The sequence below is a fragment of the Pectinophora gossypiella genome, chromosome 17, assembly GCF_024362695.1.
Source record: "Pectinophora gossypiella chromosome 17, ilPecGoss1.1, whole genome shotgun sequence".
NCBI classification, from domain to species: Eukaryota; Metazoa; Arthropoda; class Insecta; order Lepidoptera; family Gelechiidae; genus Pectinophora; species Pectinophora gossypiella.
The window spans coordinates 14,103,949-14,131,341 of NC_065420.1; the positions used below are offsets into that span (position 1 = coordinate 14,103,949).

The 27,393-nt window shown below is 41.5% G+C and overlaps 2 protein-coding genes across 2 annotated transcripts in view; one reads left to right on the top strand and one right to left on the bottom strand.

Moving 5' to 3' along the window:
* Positions 1 to 21,842, top strand: part of LOC126374139 (pregnancy zone protein-like) — a 35,044-nt gene extending 13,202 nt beyond the window's left edge. Inside the window, exons 4-29 of the mRNA XM_050020596.1 lie at positions 394 to 559; positions 4,178 to 4,354; positions 4,779 to 4,894; positions 5,201 to 5,408; positions 5,995 to 6,120; positions 6,338 to 6,520; positions 7,570 to 7,749; positions 8,314 to 8,631; positions 9,041 to 9,266; positions 9,465 to 9,637; positions 10,168 to 10,314; positions 10,771 to 10,878; positions 11,168 to 11,370; positions 11,450 to 11,532; positions 11,775 to 11,893; positions 12,200 to 12,338; positions 12,766 to 12,890; positions 13,255 to 13,377; positions 14,055 to 14,415; positions 14,631 to 14,791; positions 15,033 to 15,216; positions 15,941 to 16,098; positions 16,990 to 17,107; positions 17,883 to 18,076; positions 18,636 to 19,389; positions 19,621 to 21,842. Of these exons, the coding sequence (XP_049876553.1) occupies positions 394 to 559; positions 4,178 to 4,354; positions 4,779 to 4,894; positions 5,201 to 5,408; positions 5,995 to 6,120; positions 6,338 to 6,520; positions 7,570 to 7,749; positions 8,314 to 8,631; positions 9,041 to 9,266; positions 9,465 to 9,637; positions 10,168 to 10,314; positions 10,771 to 10,878; positions 11,168 to 11,370; positions 11,450 to 11,532; positions 11,775 to 11,893; positions 12,200 to 12,338; positions 12,766 to 12,890; positions 13,255 to 13,377; positions 14,055 to 14,415; positions 14,631 to 14,791; positions 15,033 to 15,216; positions 15,941 to 16,098; positions 16,990 to 17,107; positions 17,883 to 18,076; positions 18,636 to 19,389; positions 19,621 to 19,772 (5,002 nt within the window). The 3' untranslated portion in view covers positions 19,773 to 21,842. The remainder of the gene's footprint in view (positions 1 to 393; positions 560 to 4,177; positions 4,355 to 4,778; positions 4,895 to 5,200; positions 5,409 to 5,994; positions 6,121 to 6,337; positions 6,521 to 7,569; positions 7,750 to 8,313; positions 8,632 to 9,040; positions 9,267 to 9,464; positions 9,638 to 10,167; positions 10,315 to 10,770; positions 10,879 to 11,167; positions 11,371 to 11,449; positions 11,533 to 11,774; positions 11,894 to 12,199; positions 12,339 to 12,765; positions 12,891 to 13,254; positions 13,378 to 14,054; positions 14,416 to 14,630; positions 14,792 to 15,032; positions 15,217 to 15,940; positions 16,099 to 16,989; positions 17,108 to 17,882; positions 18,077 to 18,635; positions 19,390 to 19,620) is intronic.
* A 3,308-nt stretch (positions 21,843 to 25,150) lies between these two features.
* Positions 25,151 to 27,118, bottom strand: LOC126374587 (F-actin-capping protein subunit alpha). Its single transcript, XM_050021278.1, has one exon. It carries the CDS (start codon positions 27,087 to 27,089, stop codon positions 26,223 to 26,225), a length of 867 nt encoding a protein of 288 aa, XP_049877235.1. The 5' UTR covers positions 27,090 to 27,118; the 3' UTR covers positions 25,151 to 26,222.
* Positions 27,119 to 27,393: the final 275 nt, after the last annotated feature.

A 27,393-nucleotide genomic window follows, 5' to 3' on the forward strand; every position in this document is an offset into this window, starting at 1 on the left:
CTACCCCTGATAGTTGCGGCTTCCGAATATATCCCGCTCAGGGACGGTACGGAAAAGTGCGAAGCGACTGCCTGTCTAATCTTCCAACCGGCGAAGGGAAAACCTGCCCAATACAGGTTAGGTCACATACCTCCGAAAATGCTTTTCTCACGATGTTTTCCTTCACCACTGAGCACGTGATAATCATTTAAGATCTAAATATGAATTCGAAAACTGGATTCGAACCTGCGACCTCAAAGTGAGAGGCAAGCGTTCTACCAACTGGGCTACCACGACTACTCTATACATAGTATTATTCCTTATTCTATGACAAGGGCTGTCTGCTTTGAGGTTGCTGATTATCCCTTTAAAAAAACTTTAACTAGACTACATAGTATACCTACGTTATTCCAGATACCCAGTCCAGTCATGCACGTGGTCACAACGCGTGTCTCTCCGTGTTGGGTCCGGTCGAGCGCTGGTGGTCCAGCCGGAGCGATATCGCTACCGACCCGGAGACACGGTCCGCGCTCGAATCCTCGTCTTCAAACACGACCTCACGCCAGCCAGAAGTACTTCTGTAAGTTTTCTTGCATCTTTCTTCTTTAACATAACATAAGGTCGTAGTGACCTTAGTATATCGCAATTGGCGTAGTCATTTTATGTTACATCTAAACACCCACATCTCACCGAGCTTTCTTTTAGACCAACGTGATAGGTGGTGAGCCGTATCGCCGTCTATCATAAATTATAACACGTTGATCAGAAATCAGTATCATTTAGTCAACGTAGTTATCATGGACAAACTTGCAGAAGGTAAATTTATCATTTTTGAATCTACGTAATTTCGCAAGGTGTTATGTTTGAGGAGAACAAATGACAAGAAACTGCAACAGCAACACATCTTTTAAATCAATGAGGATATACATTACATGTTATTTAATAACTAGTAACTAGAGGAACACATTTAAAAACAGGTTTATTTATCGTTTAGGTAATCATTAATCTTGTAATAAAGCTTTTTTACATAAAGTAATCTTCATATGAGCTTTAAATTTATTTAAAAATGTACTTATACATAACCCCAAAAAAGATGGCGTCGATAGATGTACCTACAGTCAGAAGTAAAGAGTTAGTGACAGTCAAGTTAGCAACATCCAGAATGTCCATTAATTAGGGGCATTGAAGGTGGCAGTATAGATAGTAACACTCTAAGTGACCAAAAACATCGGCACAACCTGCGTGTTCATAAAGTTGGCAACAGCCTTATTGTCCAGATTCGCGAAACGCTTACAATGTCAAATAGTTCGACTCAATTATGTCGTCGTAAATATGACAACACTCACTGCGCCAATGATATCCAAACAGTCTAGATGTTAAAAAATATGTGAACGATTAGGTTATTGCCAACTTTTTGAACACACAGGTTTTTTTTTGTGCCGATGTTTACTTTTTGGTCACTTAGAGTGTTACTATCTATACGGCCACCTTGAACGTCCCTAATTACTGGACATTCCGGATGTTGCTAACTATTATGTATACCTTGACTGTCACTATTTTCTTCTAACTGTACTAAGACCTCACATCTCACCGAGCTTAATACGTATCGCCGTCTATAACACGTTGATCTTTATCGCACAAAATTCTGCAAACTAGGCGTAACACTGACACAATTCGTGTATGCAAATATCTGTTCTCAGTAGGTACCTACGTATGTTGTGTGGGGTCAATTTCGCTGGCGGCATTATTCTGGTGCATTTTTAGATATACTATAACGAGGCATACAATGAGGAAATGAGTATGAATGTCGATCGATATAGGGGTTGGTGACGACCCTAGAGAGTTCGGGACCCACTAGAATGGGATAACAGCAGAAGGATGATTGTTAGATATAACATTTACGTACATACATAAACAGCCTATGTACGTCCCACTGTGCACTGCTGGGCACAGGCCTGCCATGAATAAACCGGAGGTATGGACCATTGCGAGTTGCTGTAGCTGTTTTTACGGCTAAGAGCCGGAACCAAAGGCTTAATATGCCCTCCGAAGCGCGGAAACATCTTACTACTTCTTACCTTACCTTAATGACCCCATCGGGAATTGAACCCGGACCTCCGTGCCACATCGAAGCAATACAATAAAAAAGCAATATTCCAATTTGACATTTGCGCAAATAAAAGTAGGTGCACAATGCCAACAAATTTCAGAAAGCAATATTGCTTGTTTAGGTGAATTTGCTTCGATGTGGCGTTTTTAACCATTAGCATTGCGATCTTAAAATAAAGTGATGTTCAGAATACGGACGCCAACCGGCCATCCAACATGTTTATCGACCGGACAAAGTAATCATTTACAGCAAGTAACGGGATTCCAATAATTTCACTCAGTTTTATCACATTCTGAACATTAATACCTTTGTATTGTCGTTTCTAGGTTAAGGTCATCGACCGCCGGCTTAAATGAGTAATTTGTTGTTTGTGTAGTTAATTATGCGGAAAATTGTTTTGGATGCATCATTTTGTTTGTGTGTCATCTTGATTTTGTAATGTAGATATACCAAGCACATCACACACTTAGTAGATACCTAAGTTCACCTCGATATTTCGGCCGCCGCGCCGATTGTACACGAGTACTAATATGTATACATTTTTTTTTTGACGTGACTTATTGTAGATTTGCCACAGATGGCATTAACTACTTGGCCGGAAAAATGGGGAGCGCTGAAGGCTCTCACCCGGTACAGCGTTTAAGACAACAGCCTGAGGGTGCCCAGTTGGGCGCGACCCTCGGCTCAGGGCGTCGTCTGAGAGGAAAAATATTTGAAAGAATTAATCGACCCTAGAGGGTCGATAGCGATAAGCGCTGAATGAGTGTATACACTTTGAAACTATATCACATTAACTTTTTTGACAAATTAAACCGCAAGTCTTATTAAAAGTCAAATATGATAGTGCGACAGGGTTCTTAAGTGGGTACATGATATTGCTCATGACTGTACCTACTTCACTTACTTATTTACTTTTTTCTTCTTTTTTGTCCTTTTTTGCTTATAATTAGTAGTCTGTACTCGTATTAAGTACTTTATTACAACAGGCCTGAGCCTATTGTGTTAAATTTTGTACTGGGTGAGAGCCGTCAGCGCTCCCCATTTGTCGGGCCAAGTAGTGGCCATATGCGACACATTTATGGAATGTGTATAACAAGGAAGTAGCTAATAGAAAGAATATGAAATGAAATGAAATATATTTATTGTGAATCATAGGTACAGTACAGTCATGAGCAATATAATGTACCCACTTTAGGACTCCGTTGCACTAACATATTTGACATTTAGTGAGACTTACAGTTCAATTTGTCAAAAAAGTTAATGTGACATGGTTCCAAAGTGTATACATATTGATGCTCGTGACCGTACAGGCGTTCATGTCAATTATAAGTTGTTTTATCCAGCTATATCCCGCCATATAGGCATACAATATTAGGTCTTATAAATCTAAAGTCATGCTTATAAACACATTGGTGCTAATTCCTGCAGACGCCATATAATTTTATTTTAAGTTATACCTTGTTTTAAGTTTACGCGGTTATTATCATAATTAAAACACATAATAACGGGTTCTTACCGCGTTTAAATGGGGATATGAGACTCCCGATATTTCGACACTGATGCAAGTGCCATGATCACGGGATGACTGATGAGATTGGAGTGGAGTAGCATATTCCCATTTAAACGCGGTAAGAACCCGTTATTATGTGTTTTAATTAAGTTATACCTGTCATTTTCTTATCCGCTGAAAAAGAAAGTGACGGGTAATCGACAGACATAAAATTTATGGAACACACGTCAATTTTAAACAGAAATCTAAAACAACCGTCTAAAAATTTTACATCGGCCAATAACCCGATAGAATTAAGTAGACAGCATGTCAAACGGATTGCATACCAACGAAATGCCTATTTTATTGACAATCATCCGTCCATTTCCTTTTCGGTGGATAAGAAAATGACGGGTATAACTTAAAATAAAATTAGGACGTGTCTGCAGGAATCGGGGTCATTATACACATAATCATTATTAGCCATTATATATCCGGCCAAAGAAAGAAGTAATGTACCTACTCGTACTATAGGTATGAAAGGAAACCAAATATTATTAAAGCGTGTATCTTTCACCGACAACACATCTCTACTACAGGTAGACGAGGTCTGGCTGGAGACGCCCCAGGGAGCGGTGGAGTGGCGAGCCCCTCACGCCGCCCAGTGGCACGATGTCCGCACTCGACTTGGTATAGCGCAGGTCCAATACTCCATGGATGACCAGGCGCCGTTTGGACTGTGGACTGTGCGGGCTAGACTTGCTGACGGCACACAGGTAACTTATTCCTCTGTGTCTAAAGGTGCGTCTAATAGGAACGAAAATTAGAATCAGAATCATTTATTCAACGTAATCATCATAGATAAACTTGTTGAAGGTCAAGTTAGTAACATCGCATCGAATACTGAGGGGGATGATTCAGACCATGATTCTCAGTGAACATCAAGTGGCAAAATCCGTCCAAAATTCATACAATGTATTTTAGTAAAATATTTTCAATTCTATACTTTTGCGATGGAAAATTCCACTTGATATCGACTCAGAATCACGGTCTGAATCATCCCTCCAGGTTTTCATTAAGATCTTACTAACTTTCGTTACCTGCAAAGCCCCCAACTTCAAAAAGTTGGATTGGTAAAACCACTCTTCGGTTTTTTGACCCACAAAAGATGACGATACCCAAACTTAAATATTTTTGCAGGCATCAGCAAAGGTTGTAGTGGGGGATTACAAGCTGCCTCCATTCCAACTGAGCGTGCGCCACTCACGTCAAGTTCTGAGGACCAGTGAGAGACTCGTATGGACAGTATGTGTGCGGTAAGTCTCTTTGAGGAAGACCAAACGTCGTCTTTAACATCTCATCAGACATGGTTCTTAAAGCGATAGTGGATATAAGAAGTCATCCTACTTCTGGGGGGTTTTAAAAAGACCACATTAAAGCAATTCACCTTCAAAAACCATATTTGCTATTAGACATTATGTTGACATTGCGCACTTACTTTTGTAAGTCGTTGACAACTGATTGAAATGTGTCAATTTAGCTTGTCAGTGGAATAAACCGCTGAGGTGACCGTTGATTCTTAGATCACAAACACGCACATTCTAACAGCATTTTTTTTTCAGGTACCCCTGGACCGAAGCAGTGGAAGGCATGCTAGTGATCCGCATAAGAGGCGCGTCGGACGTCGGCGCATACACCAGCTCAGGCATCCGTACTGCGGTGCGCCTGCGCACGCCGCATGCCTGCCACCGCCACGCCGCAGCCGCCAGGAGGATCGGCCTGAGCGGCGCCAACCCACCTCAAGTTGTCATAGCTGACTTTTCTTTCCAAGTAAGTTTACTTTGCTAAGCAGAACGAAAACGGTCGGTGTCTGAATGTCCTTGTAACTAAGTTTCTCAGCCATTGCATCCGTAAAAGGGGCGGAGTTACGTAATTACACATTATTGATAAGTACCCATAAAATGTGTCCATCAGAATCGCCGGTCACATATTCGGCTTATTTTAAGTCGAAATGGTGCTCAATAATTGCTGTCCGCCAAGTGCCACCTAGTGCCTATCACTATACTATTGCTTCCAACGTATTTTGGAAATAAAATAACATTTAAAGGTGACCGGCGGTTCTAATGTCAGAATAGCCGGTCACTCGGCGTGTTTATGGCTATAGAGGCCAAGTGACGATAATATTTTATGAGCCAATAATTGCTTCCCATTTAGTGCCCACAAACTAATAACATAGATAGTCCAATAAATCTGTCACAGTGTTTACAGCTGTTACAAAAAAATCTTCAAGCATAAATAATGCAAATATAGGCAAAATCAATCAAAAAAGGTCTCCAATTTACTTCCCCACGTAATTGGAGATAATAGATCAAAAATTGCTTATTGGACTAAGTTTTATACAACTTTATTGTTACAGGAAGACGGAACTAGAACGTGGCAGAACACGACAGCTATCACGGTGGTGGTAGACAAGGCTGTTACTTTGGAGTTTCTCACGAAGAATCGAGCTGTCGTCTCTCCAGGCCTCCCCTACAAACTAAAGGTGAAACAAGAATATTTTTACATTGGCCAATAACCCGTCAGAATTAAGCACTTGACTCGTATCATACCAGCAAGATGCCTATTTGATTCGCCCGGGTTAATATTAACAGCTGTCAATTATCCGTCCGTGTACTTTTCGGCGGATAAGAAAATGAAACCTACCTATAACTTAAAATAAAAACAGATGGTGTCTAACAGCAATAAAATGAATGTCCCAGGTAAAAGCAACCCGCTGGGACGACAAGCCAGCAGCCAACACGATGGTCCGAGTGTGCAAGTCCTCAGCTAAAAGCACAGAAGCCAGCGACGGTGACTGCAGCCAGGCAGTCACTGACGGCAGTGGTGTCGCCAGAGTCATATTCACCGCTGGAGACGACGGCACTGCTATTTATAAGTTTGAGGTGAGGGGGCTGAAGGGGGGGTTTAAGTTTCATTTGTTCTCTCTTGAATGTTGACAAAACTTAACCTTATTACAAACCGAAGACTAAAAATAGTACCAGGTTTAAATAATCAGCCTATACGTATAATGGACACCCTTGAACCAGGTACGAGATGGGACTGTATTATAGATTGACGTTTATGCAATAATTTAAAATTTTATAATACTTAGTGTATTTCTGACAGTAAAGCTGTAATGTTCTGAAATGCTAAATGTAGTATGTACGTCATGTGTGAACCGTGGTAAAACCATTTTGGCATTTTTGCTTCTTTTAAGAAATATGTTTAGTGGTACTATCGGACAGTTGGCCTGTCGGGAAAAAAATATCCCTTTGGTGCAACCAGTTGTACCAAGCGGTTGTACCACGAGTCACCACGGGCACCAGGTAAAATGCATTTTCGGAGATATGTGCCCTAAGCTGTAGTCAGCTGGTTTTCCCTTCGCGGGTTGGAACGTCAGACAGGCAATCGCCTCTGTAAAAAACCGGACCTGTCAAATCTTCAGGTTAGGTAAGCGGACTCTGAAAACGGGATAATGCGAGGGAGATGATGATCTTTTGTCTTCGTTTTGTAATAGGCACTAGAAGATGCCGTATATCTTTCCGAGAACCCTTTTGCAACTCAAGCCTTTACGCCATTGGAGTAATTATGCGTTGGTTTAAGTATGTATGTGTATGTTGAAGTAATTATTTTACCGTGGTCCAGTGGTTTGAGCGTTCGGCTCACGATCCGGAGATCCCGAACTCAAATCCCGGTGGGGACATATCATGAAAATCAGTTTGTGATCCCTAGTTTGGCTAGGATATTACAAGCTGATCACCAGATTGGCCGAAGGCACGTTAAGCTGTTGGTCTCGGTTACTACTTACTGATGCAAGTTAGTAGTCCTTACATGATGTCAGGGGCCTTTGGTGGGTCAATAGTAACCCTGACACCAGGGTTGATGGAGTTGGTAATCCACCTCACAATCCACGCGATAGAAGAAGAAGTAATTATTTTACGGCCCTTTTCAGGCCACCCTGCACAACGACACCTCAACAGCTGCGTATCCCCTATTCCTGCCGGTACAACGCGCAGGTCACGTCAGCGCAGCCCTAGGTCCGCTTCGAGCTGATCCAAATGGAGGGAGAACATACGCGCCCCTCTACTTGAATGTCAAGAACGTCAGCATGGCTATCACTGTGCATTTCGTGGTAACTGGTTCTTTTTAAATCTCAACACGCAACGAATCACGCACAGAACACACTCACAACTTACTCATAGAACTCTATAATGGCTACCTGTCATCATGTGGTTAACGACCTCCGCGGTCCAGTGGTTGAGCGTTATGCTCACGATCCAGAGGTCCCGGATCCGAATCCCAGTGGGGACATATCACAAAAATTACTTTGTGGGCTCAAAACCATTGAAATTTATGAGTATGAATTCATGTTTGGATCTTAGATAATTGATATCACATGGTTCCTGTCAGGTTAATGGCAATAAGCTGGCAAAGAGTGGCTGTACATACTATACACCTCTGCCTACTCCTTTGGGGATACAGGCGTGATTCGTGATGTAATCTTATACCTGTATATTGCACCGTCCCCGACTCCAATACGTAGCAAGTTCTTTCACCCTAAGGTTGCCTGGAAGAAACTGCTATTTAGCAATATGGCCGCCGATTGTGCTTCTCTTGTCACTTTTGTAATTGTTTATAGTGTAATTTTTATATATGTGCAATAAAGCGTTTTTGTATTTGTATTGTGATCTTTCAGGTTATAAGTCGAGGAGGCGTCATCTACAGATGGGGAGCGACCACGCAGTGTCCTGTAGCCAACTCTGCCGACCAGATCCAAAACTTATCCAGGAATAGTCCTTGCCCAAGTTTCGACACAAACCGATTCGCTATGAACAGCCTCGTCGCCAACGCTTCGGATGCTCTGCTAGATAGATATCTTCTAAGAGTTACGCTGCCTATAAGAATGACCCATCAGATGTGTCCAGATAGCCATCTCGTGGCTTACTTCTATTTGAATGGGGAGCTCGTCAGTGCCAGCAAGCATATTGAGATGGAAGAATGTTTTGCTAATAAGGTACGTTGCATGGAATTTTGCGAACCACATCAGATGATCAGAGGGGCTAAAAAATAGCAATAAAATTTCTATGAATTCGTTCGTTGTGGCATTTTTAATCCCCTGAACCTATACCATAACAACGAAGAAGTCGCTATCGCCGAGCATGGTGAAGAACACAGTATAGCATCATCATGGTATATTATAGAATAAAAAGACTTTTGTTACCAACAAATCAAGCCACTCAATATCATGTCTAGGTAAGTAACTAGGTAGGTATAATTTGAAGCAAACCTGAATAAATAAGAAAAGTATGCTACATAATTATTTTTTCCATACCAAGTATTCGCAGCATTCATTTTTGTTCAATATGATTACCTAGTGGATAACCTGGTGTATCCAGTTTTGCTAATGCAATACATTTTATCAGGTGGAAGTATCATGGAGCGCTCGTCAAACCGCTCCAGGGTCGATGGTTTCCCTCAACCTCACCACCCCGGGACCAGCGCTTTGTGCTGTCTCCGCCCTGGACACAGCGGCCAAATGGAACAAACCAGGGGAAACCCTCAAGGATATGATTTTAGGATCCCTGAAAAAGCTGATTGGAGGACACAGGAATCTTACTGAGTACGATGCTGCTGGACAATGCTTTTTGAGTGAGTGTCGGTCTAGTAATAAAGGGATGTATTAACATCATCGATCTAGAGTTGAGTCTCTGAACTATCTTCTTATTCACCTTACATTGTCAATTCCAACGATTAGAAACAATCTTATTGTAAAAAAAAATGAAAATTGTATGACCTTCAGTATAAGTAAAATACTTCAATAATCAATGATTCTCGATGGTATTTCAGCATCAGATTCACCAGATCTCCCAACCAGCAGCAGTGAGTTAACAGTAGCGTGGCTAGCGTCTGCCGGAGTGAGGATCGTCGGTGGAAACATTCCGAAGACTAGAACCTGTTCTCCAAGCCCTATGCCGCTGTCTGCTGAAGAACGGAACTACCCTAGGGTTCATTTTCCTGAGGTGAGGAGGGTTCCATATATGTTTCTTCCACTCTTCTTTCGATAGAAAAAAAAATCTCCATTTTCACCTATAAGTATCTATTTGGTTCCATCTCCATTGGTTATAGTATTAGCTTTGGCTTTTAATTCTTTGAGACGCCTTGACAGATTGGATACGGTTTATTTTGATATTACAGACGATTTCATAGGGTTTTCTTTGCCTTCCTTGGACTAACTTAATATTCGACCTGTAATATTTCTCAAACCTTAACCCGATGACGCTTTATTTACTTATAACTTTTGTAGACGCACTGTCCATAAAGGTGTTAATTTGTCACGACAAAGGCCTTTGCATAAATAGCGAACAAGAAAAAGTAAACAGTCTTCCACTTCCAGAAACTTATGACCTCACCTCGTATTTTCATCACTGCTGGGTCCATCTTTCTTTATCCCCAATCACTGTCGGTACTGAAAAACAGCCCCAAAGGCCATGTATGGCTAAGTGTGTTAGATGCACTTTATTTTTGAAATTATTTCCTTTTTAATTTCCAGTCATGGCTTTGGCGTCTCGTGACTGTAGGCGCCAATGGGTCAGGAGAGACGAGCGCTCACGCTCCCGACTCCATCACCAGATACGAAGCCACGGCCGTCTGCGTTGCCAAAACTGGCATATCTGTGTCGGCTCCTACTGTATTGCAGGTAAGAATAGGTATTTCAGAAAGTCTGGATGGATATTGAAAAGACACCCCCCCCCCCCCAAAACCCCCGAAAGAGATGGATTGACGATCTTGATTGTTGAGGTTTGAGGAAGAGCCCTTTGCCAAGCTGTGGAATAATATTGGCTAGTAAGATCAAAAACCTGAAATCATTTATTCGCTATACACACAGCAGCCGTAAGTAGCGGAACGCGAAGCATCGGCGAAACCTAATAGTTGTAGACATGTTGCATTTTGCAAGCAGGCATAACGATTGAAACTTATGGGTGCCAATTTTGAAACACTCATAAAAGTCACGCTGATCAGATGCAATCAGATAAGAGATTTTGTAATTCTCCTTATTCTGTGGTACATCCCACAAAGCTGTCTAACTGAATGAGACAAATTCATTTCACCAATATAGTGTACTTAAACTTAATTATTAATTATTGGCTTTCAGGTGTTCAGAGAATTTTTCATCCACGCTGATGCTCCTCGGCGACTCAGGCGTGGCGACACCTCTATCATCAGATATCGACTCTTCAACTATCTTTATGAACCACTCAGCGTAATTATCAGTTTTAAATGTTTTTATTGACAAGACACTATGACATTCATCATTAGAACATGACATTGTAGCTGTGTAAGCAATTTGGCGAACACTGCAGAAAAAACTCTGAAAGGATACTGTGAGTCCGGTTTAAATTAAAGGAACACTAGGTATTCATTTCAAATATCACTGCATAATATATTATCGGGTAAAAACCTCAGGATACCCCACTTGTCCGGCCAAGTAATGAATGTCATCTGGAGCAGATGTACTAAGTATTATTAGGAAACTGCTTATTCCTCAATAGGTCCAAATCCAAATCCTAACGGACCCGCACTTGGAAGGTCCACGAGACTACGTGGAGGCGGCGTGCGTCGGCGCACGCGCCTCTATCGCCCGGCGCGTGGAGGTGCGCGCGCGCCTGCCCGGCGCCGCCCGCGTCAGTATACGAGCCAAGTCTGTCAAAGATGGCGGCTGCGCTAATGTCACTACTAGTAAAACTGGAGCTAGGTAAGTATGTAACCTATACTTAACATTGGTTGGTACTGGTAACAGCAGCAAAACTCAACTAATTTCATTAAATTTTCAGTGACGAGGTGATAATCCAAATGACAGTCGACCCTGAAGGTGTACCAGTTCAAGATCAGAAGTCTGTACTGCTCTGTGGTAGAGGTAAGTAAGTACATAGTCTAATCATGTAAGTACATATCTACTCTATTATAACAAGATTGACAAGACTATCTTGTTCTTCTATCGTGTGGGTTGTGATTGTGAGGTGGATTACCAACCCCATCAACCCTGGACAAGACAACAACATCAAGTCTATTATACCTTTATTCTTATAGCAAGAGAAGACAAAAGGATCCAGATAAATCTTTCACTTTAATTGTTGACTTTTGTAAATTATTCCCCAGGTAGTTTAGAATCCAACTCATTCCAAGTGCAATGGAACTGGCCTCCAGTTCAAGCGGTGCCCGGCACGGAGGCTCTCACCGCCTGGGCTATTGGAGATTTCACTGGACCTTTACTTGCTGTAAGTGACACGAAGTACCTTGTAACGATGTCCACCACACAGGTTGGCATCGCTCCTAGCCACTTATGTCCTGGCTGGTTGCCTTGTTGATAATATCCCCAGGACATGTTAATCGTCTAGAGTCATGGGAGTGTCTTGTCTACAACACCGTGCTCCTAGCGCGATGTGGATTTATACATGCTTCTCCTCTTATTGTTTTCATGTTCAAAAAGAAAATTAATATTAAAGTCGATTTGCTTTAACCTGATTATTACGTAAAGATCCGTGACAGTATACATCCTAATGACCCTATATTTTCTTTTTTAGGACGCAGATGATTTAGTTCTTCTACCCCGCGGCTGTGGTGAGCAGAACATGGCCCGACTGGCCACCAACTTACTAGCATTGAAGCACCTGGACCCCAACTCTTCAGCAGCTTTGTCTGCTAAGGAACACGTTGCAAGAGGTACAGAAATAGCCATATCTCCATCCGAAAATAGCTGAATAATTCTAAAAATTCTTGTTGGCCTACTATATGGGTTTTGCATTGCTTAAATTTTTGAGGCTTTGACATATGACGCGGGGAATTCTGCCGCAGTGTATAACAGTGTGACTTATTGTAGATTTGCTGCAAATGGCATTAACTACTTGGCCGGACAAGTAGGGAGTGCTGAGGGCTCTTACCCGGTATAAAATTTAAGACAACAGGTCTTAGGGTGCCCATTTGGGTGAAAACCTCGGTTTAGAGAGGATTATTTTCAAAAGAATTAACCGAACCTAGTGGACAGATAGCGATAAGCGCTGAATGAGGTCGGTATCGGAAGACACACCGTCCAATGCTGCGCATCCACATAGCTATACAAGGTCTGCTATTATAACTTTTTTATTTTCAGGGTTCACCCGTCAGCTTCAATACGTGCATCCTGCTGGAGGCTTCAGCGCTTTCGGTGAACGGGATGCTACTCCTTCCACTTGGTTGACCGCTTTTACCGTTCGGTATCTGAGAAAAGCACACAAGGTAAATAGTAGATTGTTTATGGGTGATATTCAGAAGGACTGTTAATGGTACTGCAATACAGAAGAGGCCCATAAACGCATGACAAATGTCAGTGAATAAAAAATATGACAAAATTTGGGCCATTGTGTCTTATTGGCTTGGTTTTACCTTCGCGTCTGAAAAGGTCAGACAGGCAGTCGCTTCTGTGAAAAACCGGACCTGTCAAATCTTCAGGTAAGGTAAGCGGACCCTGTGAAATCCACATGGAGATGGTTTGGGGTCAGTGGCCAATTTTTGTCAATGCATTTGACGATTGAAAACATCTTGCAACAGTCAGCGAAGGGGTTTTCAGACTTCGCGTCTTGACCGTGTCATTTTGTTTCAGACGCTGACACCAGACATGCAAGCACCTCCTGCCTTGGACAGCGCTGAACGCTGGCTACTTGATCAGCAGATGGAAAATGGATGCTTCAGGAATGAAGGACAGGTCTTCCATAGAGAACTGAGAGTAAGAAGGGTTTAATCATTATTTTATTCATGCATTGAAGGATTTTATTGTTTAGCTTGTTAGGTACTTAACGTCATTAGACAATGCTTGCTTTTTCTTTATGTCAAAGGATGATTTTGACTTGCCATCGTAGTAGACTTAGAATTGTGCGTGCCGACCCTACCTCTTAATGGTAGTAAAAATATAATGAGGGCTTTTCAAGCTACTTTCCCTAAAATAATATAGATGGCGCTGTTCAGATTGAACGTGGTAATAACCTATCTTCTCATTGCTCGGGTACATAATTATTCAAAAATAAAATGTAAGTAATGGTAGAATCATAATTATAAAAATAATTGTTGCTTGATATTTGGATCAGATTACGTATAGAATTATGTTGCTACCTATACTGCTTCTCTATATTTTGATCAATAATAATGGATGTAAGATGTATTGTGCCTGGGTGTAATAAAAAGGGGTCATCATTTATACCCAAAAAGAAAGATAAAAGATGCATTTGTCTATTATCTAGTATTATCTATCCCTCAAAATCATCCCGGAAAGTTCCTCATTGTGATAAAGGATCCTACGTTCATTCAACACTGGTTCCTCACTAGTAAGATGTTTTGGTCTTCCGATTGTAGTTCTTATTAAATAATATATTGTGATGCATTTAATCCGCATGTGCTCTTCTCCAGGGAGGATTAAACGAAGAAGGCGAGATAGCCAGCGTGGCGCTGACTGCTTACGTTATCACATCCTTAGCTGAAGGATCCGTTCTACCAGCTCGCGTCCTTCGCAACGCTCTCTCGTGTCTTAGAGCGCTTCCTCCTTTGAAAACCAAATCCCCAACAAGAGTATATGCTCATAGTCTTCTGGCATACACTTTCATGAGGCTAAGAAATTATGAGGATGAAGTGAGAGGGGTGAATGAGGCTGGCCTTTGGAAGGCGAGAGACGGAAAAGTGGAATGGCTGCAGCAAGATGAGGAAATGAGAGAGCTGTTGGAGCTTCTAAGGATCGCTAAGAGGAATGGGGATTTCGTTTGGTGGGAGACTGGTAAGTATAATAATTACATAAACATTGATAATAATCATAATAATTTGAAGCACTTTTGAAGCACGGAATATGTCATACACATCCTACTAGGCATAGTGGCAAGCAATCCTTGGGGAAATGTTCCTGATTTTGAAGGTCATTATATTTTAGTTTTTAAAAGCGAGTATTCGAGCGGAGACGACGATAATTCCAATATTTATTTTATATTATTTCAGGCAGCCTAGCGACTTCAATAGAAGCGACAGGCTACGCGCTCCTGGCGCTATCAGGGTGCCCAGCCGAGCTGAGAGACACGAGCTGCGCACACGACGCGCGCGCCGCCATACGCTGGCTGTCGACGCATAGGAATTCCGCTGGAGGATTTATTGCCACACAAGTAAGCTTCATATAAATTAAGTCAGATTGCAGTAGGTATTTGCTTTTTTAGATGAATTTCTTCGATGTTGCCAAAGGTCCCTGACATGACTCATGTAACGACGACGTACTTACAGTCAAAATCAGGTAGCAACTGGGAGCAACGGCTTGGAAACAACGTGTTTGCAACAATTATGACCGAAACATGAATTCAAACTCATGAAGCGGCACACTCCATCTAACGCTTTCCAAATCTTCTCCAGGATACCCTAGTAGCTCTAGAAGCCCTCACAGCCTGGTCGTCAGTCCATCCCTCAACACCCACCAACTTGAACGTAACAGCTCGGAGCAGCACAACTGTGAAGACAGTCGCCCTGCAGCCAGGAGTCACGGTGCCTGATGTCATGAAGATGGGCTCTGGGGATCATCTTAGTATTTCTGTTGAAGGTTAATAATTTCTTCTCTTCTCTCGTATAGGTTGTAAGGTGAATGACCAACCTGAGCTGACCTGGTGTCAGGATTCTTATTGAGTCGCTATTAGCCCCTGACATAGCTCTTCATTTTACTTTCGGGCAATCGGGTGATCAGCCTGTGATGTCCTATCCAAACTAGGGATCACAATGTTCCTAGCGAGATTCGAACCTGGGACCTCCGGACCATGAGCCCAACGTTCAACCACTGGGCCACAGAGGTCGTTAATAAGCATCATAAGCGTATAAGCATCACACCAATCTGAATTCTTTGACTTCTTTATAAGACATGACGTTCGCCTTCTCTTTAATTTGGCCCATGTAAGCTCTTCTTGGTTTTCCCCATCCTCTCTTTCCTTCTATCTTCCCTTCTATGATGTTTTCAATAAATTCGTCGTGTCTTATTAAGTGTCCAATCATCTTGCAAGTTCTGTTTTCTTTCTCCTTTCCCTTACTCTTTCTCTTTCTAGAACCTTACTCTTCCTAGCACTTCCTCATTAATAATCCGTTTTATCCAACTTATCAGTTGAGATTTACCGAGAACAGAAGAAGCAAAAAGATTGGGCACTTAATAAGACACGATGAATTTATTGAAAACGTCATAGAAGGGAAGATGGAAGGAAAGAGCTTGAGGAACTTAATAACTTGGACAGAAAGCCTTAACAATTGTCAAGAAATTATCTCTCCTGTCTTACTTCCAGGCACCGGCTGCGCGTTGGTCCAAGCGACACGCTCATACAACTCATACACGACCGAGTCAAGTGGTGACAAGGTGCTGTCAGTGGAGGCGACCGTCCACACCGACGGTGCCTTCGACTGTGCCAACAACACCAACTGCTACTGCGCTGCTGTTGTTGAAGTAAGACATAAGGGCTTATTGCATCTACCTGTCCGACAGGCTAGATGCGTCCAGTTACCATGGTTACTCCCCAACAACTCGCACGAGATCGTGGTTTCCATGGTTACGACCCGCCGATTTGCTATTAGACTACACGATCTGATCGGAAAACGGGAATTGGTGGAGAGTAACCATGGCAACCGCCGTGACATTGACGCGTCTAGCCTGTCGGACAGGTAGGTGTAATAAGCCCTATAGGTACACAGTTCACACAACTCATACACAGGACTCCCTCATTCAGCGCTTCTCGCTATACTTCTTTTCACAGCAGAGACTATGGAATATCATACATACATAAACAGCCTATATACGTCCCACTGCTGGGCACAGGCCTCCCCTCAATCAACCGGAGGGGGTATGGAGCATCCACCACGCTGCTCCACTGCGGGTTGGTGGAGGTGTTTTTACAGGTAATAGCCGGGACCAACGGCTTAACGTGCCGTCCGAAGCACGGAATCATCTTACTTTTTCGGGCAATCAGGTGATTCAAGCCTGAAAAGTCCTTACCAAACAAAGGACAGTCTCACAAAGTGATTTCGACAATGTCCCCATCAGGAATCGAACCCGGACCTCCAGATCGTGAGATCACGAAGGCTGTTATTCTGTACATATTCTCCTTTTTATGTACTCCTAGCTATATGAAAAAAGAAGAAAGAAAGAAACGTTTATTATAAAGAGACACCACAGAACAGATAAAAAACAAAACACGAAATAACACATAACTTACAATCAAAATACGCAAGAAAAACAACTCCACACCACCATCTGCAGTACCTTCTATGCAGTTATTGGCAAATTCCAGTCTCTTCTTAGAAACTTACTCCTTCAATCAGTTCCTATACTTGTACCCAGGTATGTGTCCTGTGGAGCGGGTCCTTCCCGGAGATGGCGCTGCTGGAAGTATCGCTGCCGGGAGGGTTCGCAGCTGACGTTCAGAAGCTGTACCAACAGCTCAGCGAAACAGATACTTGTGCGTATGACAGCCAGTGTTGTACTTGACTTTTTGACATGACTTCTTGCAGATTTCCCGCAAAGGGCATTAACCACTTGGCCGGACAAATCGGGAAAGCTGAGGGCTGCGGTCCAAATTTAAGACAATAGGCCAAACGATGCCCATTTGGGTGAGAACCTCTGCTCAGGGCGTCGTCTGAGAGGATCATCATCATCATCATCATCAGCCCATTAACGTCCCCTATGGATGGATAGGGAGATCGGGCCTTAAACCATCACGCAGGCCCAGTGCGGAGAGATGGTTATTAACGACTGCTAATGCAGCCGGGACCAACGGCTTAACGTGCCTTCCGAAGCACGGAGGAGCTCGAGATGAAAACTTTATTTTTCGTCTGAGAGGATAATACTAGTTGGCCAATAGTGATAAGCGCTGAATGAGGGAAATCGTCGACCACGCCGGTGAAGTCAGTGTCGGGACCGACAGGGTCGGTATCAGGGGTGCCGTTCCAAAAAAACCGCAAAATGTTAAAAGAGCTTTATTACCTAGACTTTAGGCAGATAGGACAAGAACAATTGAAAAAAAAGCAGTCGGTAAGGTCCGTTAAGGTGCCTAATGCGTTCCTATTATTTTCTTTATACGATTTTTTTCTATCATACCTTCTAACTACGAAAGCAAACCCTGACGTATACCATATTGTGACTACCTACCTATCGTAAGCGAATAAATGATCTCTGGTTTCTGATCTACGATTAAGCCACATCCAACAATTGTCATTATTCTCTCTGCTCCACAGTGCTTCGCCGTATAGACCTTACTTCCTCCAGTGCCAAAGTGACCTTCTACCTAGGCACCCGTGATGGCAGCTCGACCCTCGGTCGTGGAGGCCATCAGTGCTACAAACTGCACGCTGTGGGCCCGCAGACGAAGACCAAGCCAGCATATGCTCGTGTTATGGACTATTACAGGCCTGAGGATAATGACACACGGGTAATGATTATGAAGATCCGAAAAGTTATGAATAAAAGTTTAGTATGAATAAAAGTAAAGTCAAGATCCTATTCTAATAATAAATTACCATCACTTCGGAATAATCTACCATCAAATCGGAATAATCTACCATTACATAGGAATAATATATCAGATATTCGGAATAATCTACCGTCATTTCGTTATAATAAATATACCATTACTTCAGAATAATCTACTGTAGATTGTCTTTGGAATAATCAACTACCACTTCAATTTATAAAGGTTCCAAAAAAGCTGGTTACGATGTACAAAAGCCTTACCAGTCGGAAGGCTCCCATTTATCAAACGAATTTAAAAAATAGTTAGTCTTGTTATCGTGTGGGTTGTGAGGTGGATTACCAACCCCATCAACCCTAATAATAATAGTTAGTAACTACTTATAGTTAGTATGTTAATTGACGACATCTCAATGTCTTCTGTGCTGACTTTAAAAGTATAGTTTCTAAATCTCCAAATCTCTCCTAGAAAAACATCAACTGCTCCTTGGCACACATGTTTTAATATATTAACCTTTCAGATGTACACTATCCCAGAGGAATGTCTTCCAAGAATAATTCACGAGTCCAACAGCTACTTGGCTTCGGACAACTTGTTCGACAAAGCCAAGTCTCTGGCAGACAACGACGAGATAGTAATTACCCATGAGTTCTCTTTCGATGACATTCCTGAGGGTATACCTCTCGAAGACCCTCTATATGAGAATCTTACGAAAGCCAAAGATGAAGCAGAGTTAATTAAAATCAAAGAAGATCAAAGAAATGAGACCCTCGTCAAATCAATGAAGGAAGTTGATGAAGTAATGTCGCTTGATATTCGATCACTTGAGAAAGGTATTGATAATAATAACAAAGAGAAAATTACAAATAATCCAATAAGTAAAACTCATAAAATTAATGGCAAGCTAGCGTTCGATGAAAGTAATGATAATTCTAAATTGAAAACTGGTTTAATTAGAGAAAACAAATCCATCAATGAAAAAAATACGGATTCTGAAAACGTAAAACTTGATGATGACAATGAGATACCAAAGACCGAATACATTGACCGTCAAGCCAGTGTTATTACAGATGAAGTGAAGATGGAGCTTAAGGAATCGGAAACTAGACAAGAAAGTGACATGGAGAGAGAAGTGGAGAATCCAAATCTGGCTGGTTTTCACGTGATAGATAGTGATAAAGACTTAGAAGTCCCTGAAGGACAGGAAGGGCCTATTCCAGCCGTTGTCTTGCCGCCACCGCCATTCCAGCCAAGAGGATATCTTTACCCGACAGGTAATGTAATACAGCCTATTGTTATTTAATTAATTATACAATAATCCAAAGCTTGCCTGAAAGAAATTGCTACCTTAGCAATAAAGCCGCCTCGGTTAAAGGACCACATTGAAGCACTTCACCTAAAAAAGCCATATTGCATTATGTTGACATTGCGCACTTACTTTGACACCAGGGTTGATGAGGTCGGTAATCCACCTCACAACCCACACGATAAAATATGTTTTGCAGGTAATCCTTACGTGCCTTGGCGCAGGTCAACTCCCGAGCAATTAATGATGTTCCGGCCATATGAACCGAGGAGATACTTCCTACAACCCGGCTATGACGTTCATTATGTCAATAATAGGTATCTTAGGAGATACAGTTCTGCTGTTGGATAGATTTATTATTATTATTCATGTAAACCCTAGTTTAAGTGAAACATTTCTAGATATTGAGCTTGGACTGCGTATGTTAGTTGGTAATATAATGGTGATAATTCCTGCAGACGCCATCTAATTTTATTTTAAGTTATATCTGTCATTTTCTTATCTCTTGAAAAAAAAAGGTAATCGACAGGCATAAAATTTATGGAACCACATCAATCTTAAGCAGAAATCCGAAACAACCGTCTAAAAAATTTACATCGGCCAATAACCCGACAGAGTTAAGTAGACAACACATCAAACGAATTACATACCAACGAAATGCCTATTTTATTCGCCCGGGTTATTCATTCGTTTTAAAATTAACTTGTTGACAATCATCCGTCCCTTTCCTCTTCGGCGGATAAGAAAATGAGGGGTATAACTTAAAATAAAATTAGGAGGTGTCTGCAGGAACCGGGGCCCTACCTATTATGTTGTATTGAATAATTGAGGATTTTCTGAGGTCTTTCGCACTTGACATTTGGAAGGTTCTAGCGGTTAGGATAAGGTCTCCAATCTATCCTATAGTATTTACCCGACTGCATCATCCCCCTAGCATTATCCCGTTTTTTAAAAGGTCCGCTTACCTAACCTGAAGATTTGACACGTGAAGAGTATACCAGTCCAATGGCACACAATAGCCCGAAATATCATCATAATTTTTATTCACGAGTCATGCGCTGTGCTGGTCTCTACGCTTCTTCTGTTTTGCAGTACCATTAACAGTCCTTTCGAATATCACCCATAAACAACCCACTATTTACCTTGTGTCCTTTCCTCAGATAACGAACGGTAAAAGCGAAGGGAATACCAGCCCAATACAGGTTAGGTCACCTACCTCCGAAATACATTTCTTAGGAATGTGGGTTTCCTCGCGATGTTTTCCTTCACCGCTGAGCACGATCTAACCATGAATTCGAAAACAAATTCGTAAAACATTGGTTTAGGCCTATGCTGGGATTCGAACTGGCCAAATATTTACCCGACTGCGGCGAAGCAAAAAGTAGGGTTATGTGTTTGACACCTAATAAGTGTGTTAATGGTAAGCAAACTCTTAGGATAGATTGGCATAGGACCACGGCTATCTCCTGAAACATCACTATTCGAAAGAATTTAAATGAAATAGGTAATTTTCTTGTTTCTCACTTTTTAGAGCGTGATTTTTCCGAAGTTCATATTCATATTCATTTAATCATTGCAAAGTCACAAGTAGTTAGGTGTTACATACATGGTATTAAGTTGGGTTTTAGTTTCTAAGCAATTTAAAAGCAATTTTTTTATTAGTTTTGTGAGTTAAGTTTGGTGCTGAAGGAAAAACGCAGTCCATGCCCAATGTTTATTAATTATGTTTTCAATAGAAAATATGCCAGAGCAGCAACAAAATAAGATTCACTGTTTATTGCTATCTAAGTAGAGGTATAAGTACCTATTTACTTCAATCATTTTGAAATGAGTGTATATCAAAAGGAGGAACAAGTCACCTCGTAGCTAGAACTATCCTTTTTCTATCGGAATCCAATTTTTCACGAAAAAATAATATGAAACTTCGCCACCAAACTTGACATTTTGATATTCACCCAAATAGTGAAAAGCCAATGCTTTTCGGCACGTTTTCCTTTTTTGAGATATCAGACTGATATTCAATCTTCATTAAATTATTTATAAGCATTTATTTATAACTTTTGTTGTCGCTCTGTAAAACGTAACATGATTAGAATGGCATATATTTTGTCTCTTTCGTAGGTACTAAGCGATATACTGTAGGTATCTCTGTTTTTCCGATTTATGTTACGTTTTACAAGGTACTTATAGAGATAGGTACATGAGGACCGCATTGCTAACTTGCAACCTCGATATCACAAGTGTAACACGACTTGCAAGTAAGTAAGTTTGCATGAAACAAATATTGATATCACTTATCTACTGTAAAGACGTTTGATACAAACTCTAAGGCAGCTAAAAAGATAAGATTTATTATTGTATTAACGAGTGAGTTCATTGCGTAGCGTCATGACTAAGTACTGATTAATAATACAGTCGAATTACAAATGCCTGTGAAGTTTTATTTTCATTCACTTATAGCGTAAGGTTCGATTCCCGATGGGGACATTGTCGAAATCACTTTGTGAGACTGTCCTTTGTTTGGTAAGGACTTTTCAGGCTTGAATCACCTGATTGTCCGAAAAAGTAAGATGACTCCGTGCTCCGGAGGGCACGTTAAGCCGTTGGTACCGGCTATTAGCCGTAAAAAAACACCTCCACCATCCCGCATTGGAGCAGCGTGGTGGAGTATGCTCCATACCCCCTCCGGTTGATTGAGGGGAGGCCTGTGCCCAGCAATGGGACGTATATAGGCTGTACATGTATGTTATGTATGTATAGCAATCATAACATACCTAAGTACTTGGCAGCTGAAGGTATACATCGCGAGGAAACCCACATTCCCAAGAAATGCCCACCCAATTTTGGATGTAGGTAATTGTTCGAAATACGCAGACCGACTACCGTTTACACCGGATGCAGATAATTTAACTATGGACCACTGGCCACATTGTAGTTATCAATATCCGTGACGAAGTCGGATTGTATCGTTATATCTTTACTACAAAGTTGTACAATGACTTTTCTCGTCGAACTCTTTTAACATTGTTAAGTTTACGCGGTTATTATCATAATTAAAACACATAATAACGGGTTCTTACCGCGTTTAAAATAGGGATATGAGACTCCAGATATTTCGACACTGTTGCAAGCGCCATGATCACGGGATGACTGATGAGATTGGAGTGGAGTAGGTAGATCCATAATTTAACTATTAACTACCGAACTATTTTTGTCTTGGGTTGTCTAGGTCTTTTTTACGTTCCGGAGAAGAACTGGGAAAAGATGGCGAGCATATGCTCACCTTCTCCAAGCGTAGGTTAGGCCCGCAGGCGGTAAGTCGGGGGGCTCGCCGTTCGCACATAGGCCTAGAGGAAGCGATTTGCGAATGTGTTCCTCGCAAAACTGCTTAACAAGAAGCGTTCAAGTGTGACCCAATCACACGCACTAGGGCATACCCATTCTGCATCCATGTGGACGAATGTCTGCGCGCCCCCGCGTTGCGTCAAATGATGGCACTCTATTGGTGACCCCAGGGGGGTGAGGTAAACCTAGCTCAGCCATTGCTGGTGGGGAGCGGAGAAGGATTCCTTATTCTATGGTCTGGTCGATATCTGCATTCCGACAGATGAGTTGTTAAAATGCTGTCGAAGTTCTTCGGGGGAATAAAACTATAAGTAGATAACCAATCTAAGCGGTATTTTGGGTAAATTGCCATTTATTTACTTTTCCCATCCCATCTATTATGGGTAATCTCCGAGTTTCTTTCATAATTAAGAATTTTACCAAAATACCTACCGATTGCCCATATAGGTACGGTCACGAGCATTAATATGTATACACTTTGGTACCATGTCACATTAACTTTTTTGACAGATTTAACTGTAAGTCTCTCTAAATGACAAATATGTTAGTGCGACGAAGTCCTAAAGTGGGTACATTATATTATTGCTCATGACTGTCCATACTTAGTCAGAACTCAGAACTAATTAATCGGTCGGTAACATTTTAGATCAGTGAAATTTAGTCACTGATGTAGTACCAACCTATTAATGAATCTATTTATATGAAGTTAATACGAAAATTCTATTTCGTGGGTGACGCAATTACCTACTGGAGGAAAACAGCTGAACCCGAGTGTGAATCCGAAACTAGTCCGTCGACACTAAAATTAAACGACCTCTATCTCGCAATAACTATGCGCTTAATTCCACTACACTACGAGACACGCAATGTACCTAATTGATATATTTTTTCCTCTAAAAACCACATCATGTTGATTATGTATGCTATATACATCGGTAATCTTCTCTCGTGTGGTTTTGAGAGAACAATGACCGATCTCATCAGCCCAGTGGCCTCCGTGGTCCAGTTGTCGAGCGTTGGGCTCACGATCCGAAGGTCCCAGGTTCGAATCCCGGTGGGGACAAATCACTTTGTGATCCCTAGTTTGCTTAGGACATTACAGACTGATCACCTGATTGTCCAAAAAGTAAGATGATCCGTACTTCGGAAGGCACGTTAAGCCGTTGGTCCCGGTTACTACTTGATGATGTAAGTAAGTAGTCGTTACTTGAGTCATGTCAACGGCCTTTGGCGGCTCAATAATAACCCTGATACCAGGGTTGATGAGGTTGGTATTCCACCTCACAACCCACACGATAAGTAATCAGTATGTAAGTCATCACTTTTTTTGGGACTTATTGTAGATTTGCCGCAAATTGCATTAACTACTTGGCCGAACAAATGGGGAGCGCTGAGGGCTGTCACACGGTACAAAATTTAACACAACTGTCCTGAGGCTATTTAGGCGCAAACCTGAGCTCAGGGCGTCGTCTGAGAGTAACTTAGTCATCACATTTTGTTTTTATGAAATTCTATTACGTAATAAAACCTATTTTATAACAGCAGCTACTAATTAATTCGATTGTTCCGCGATTTCACAATTTATAAAGTTATTACATTAACGTAATATAACATCTAGCCTATATCTTCGAAGGGGTAGGCAGACGTGTATAGTATGTGTTATAGACTCCTCGGAGGCAGCCCACCATTTTGAAAGTTATTTTATACGTAGTTAATATTTAGGTATTTTCTTTGTTATTTGAAGCCACACTTCGGTTGAATAAAGTACTCAGGGGTTTCTATGTAACAGCGTTTTAGTTATTTCACATTTTCCTCCACCGATGTAAGCAAAACCACACCCCAGACACTTCATACAAAACACCTCGTTTTACACAGACAACATATTTACGTTATCGTACACGCGCATCTATGCGTGACGTACGATTGAAGACCGAAGAGGGGGTGAGGTAAACCCAGCTCAGCCGCTGGTGGGGAGCGAAAAGTTGCCGTTCTGTACGTAGTATTATTCCTTATTCTATGGCAAAACTACAGTTAGAAGGAACCAGTATAGGAGTGAGCCAGCGCGGACATTCCGACGAACCCGCATGAGTCACCGTTTATCGTAATTTGTCAATACCGCTCGAGGGAAGTCGGCAAGTTGTCGACCTGTTTAGTGCCCTTTTATGGTATGTTTCATGTCTGTGCTGGAAACTTTAACAAGCTTATCAAAACACCTTTGCACTCTGAGATTAGAAGGCCGCAGTGAACTTACACTTAAATGATTCAAATACCTGATTGCTTCTCTTTTGATGTATTGTGGTTCCATTTAAATGTTTAATTTAAGTACTAGTAACATTTTTAAGACATTGTATGTATTTAGTTTGTGGTAAAAGAAAATAAACCAATAGTTAGCAACATTTTAATATATATTTTTATTCAAATGAATTCAATCATACATTACAGAATACTTGAATTTTTAATGTACGTTCTTTATTAAAATAATTATAATAATTACAAAATAATCCTTATTGGCATTATAATTATTACATATATTATAAAAAAAAGTTTTACGCTTCCATTCGCACTCTCAAAGCCATTTTGTATGGACAATAATTTACTATGTTTTTCATTTTCTCTGTATTAGTTACCATACATTTGAGCAACACTCCACATTAGTTTTTAATTGAAAAATATTGAATATATTGTGCTCTATGCTCATAAACACTGCATTAAAGCTAAGTGGACAATTTTTTAAATTAACTACAATTAAATGCACCATTGGAAACCATTCCTCGTCCCTTCCTGTTCTCTGACACGGGCACTCTGTCGTGCAAGCAATATCCCAGGATAATACTGATCTGTCAGGGAATATTGTATGGTAGGTATCATGCAAGATCAAGACATGTATGTAACATTTAAATCTGATTTAGCAACAACATTTTGTTCTAATTGACTTACTTTCAATTTTATGTAATAAAAAAATGTGCTATATTGCTTACACAACAATCATTCTTAAAAAGCAATAAATTAATCATAATCAAAATTTGATGTCTCAGTCCGTAATTGGAGTCCTCTAGACCTACGGAGTTACTCTAACAGATAGAGGCTACTCTACTGTAGGTCCACACCTAAGTACAACTTTAAACAGTAAAATCTCAAGTCTACAAACAGAAAATGGACATGACTCGTTGAATGACTGTCTCTTCTGAAAAACAAGAGAGCAAACTGTCCTAGTCCTTCACAGTTGACCCTTATGCCATTACAATCAATTATTCTGAGAGTAACAAAATGCAATAAAATTTAACAGTTACGATAGCGATTTCTCTATATATTCATAGATAAATATGCCCCGGGAGTGCGGTGGAGTAGTCCAATACGCCCCCGGGGCCCGTAAACATTTGAACAAGATTTACTCTTACGCATATATGTACAGAGGCGTGGAGCGGCCGCTGCGGCTCAGAGCGCAGCGGCAAGACATCATTGGCTCTTTAATTCTTTGCCAATTGAGTAGGAGACAAGCCTGGCCCAGTCGATCTTGCTACGGGTCACTGGCAACTGTCTCCTTAGGGCTTTGAATGTGGTGTCGCTCATGGTTTTATAATTATCGGAAATGGCCGTCTGGTACGAATTCTCCGCGTCGCACACGAGCCGTACAAACTCTTTCGCAGTGGCAGCCTCTCCCGTCGCCACTAACGGCGCTTTCACTTCCTTAGAGCTGACTAATTGTACGTTACCATCCTCATAATAGTGCACTTGAACGCGCAACATGCCACGGAGCTCTGCAGCGCCCGCGCCCACTGTTAGCGACCAAACCGACCGCCACCGCCCGTTCCAGTAGTTCTTCGGTTGGAATTGATGATCCTCGATGCACGCCACCAACGAAACAGCACCATTATCGAGCGCACGGCCAACCACTAAACTCGCACCGTGTTTGTAGTGCATCGCTACGTACCCTGTCAGCTCCTCGTCAAGGGCCGCGCGCCACGGCTCCGCGACCTTATCGGGTTCGTACGGTTCGTACTCCGACGCTTCTTTCCGCAAATGGTCATATTTGAATGACCGCTTCGAACGTGGATCAAAGAATCTCCCGCCACCGAGCTCATTATGATCAGTGATTAGAGTATGGAGCTCAGAGCCTTCGAGGCGCACGGGCGTTAGCTGGTCCTTATTGTACTGTGCGAACGCGCCACTCGCGCCTTCCTTTAAAAGGCTGTCGTTGTTTAATAACACTCTCACATCGTTGAAGACCTCATTGAACTCTCCTGGTGGTGAATGTAATATAAAATCAGAAACGATTCTCACTTTTTCTTGATCACTTATCACTTCGTCACCGTCCGCCGCCATTTTTGATACTTTTGACACAACACACACAGTTTGACGGATCGCGGATGTGCAAAAGATATGCGTTTATGTTGTTCGATGCAAGTGCTTATGAGTAAATTAATGGGAATTTGTGCATTACAAAAATATTTACTTTCTCTTTTACTCACTTCGACTTGCGATATTTTTTCGGAAAAAAATCTCAAAAAAAAATATATTTTAAATCTGCGTTCAAATTAGTAAGATGAATGAATGAATTGCATTTGTTGAAAAATGAACGAATGAATTCAGTTACATATTTACAAAGTTAGGTTTGTATGATTTGGCT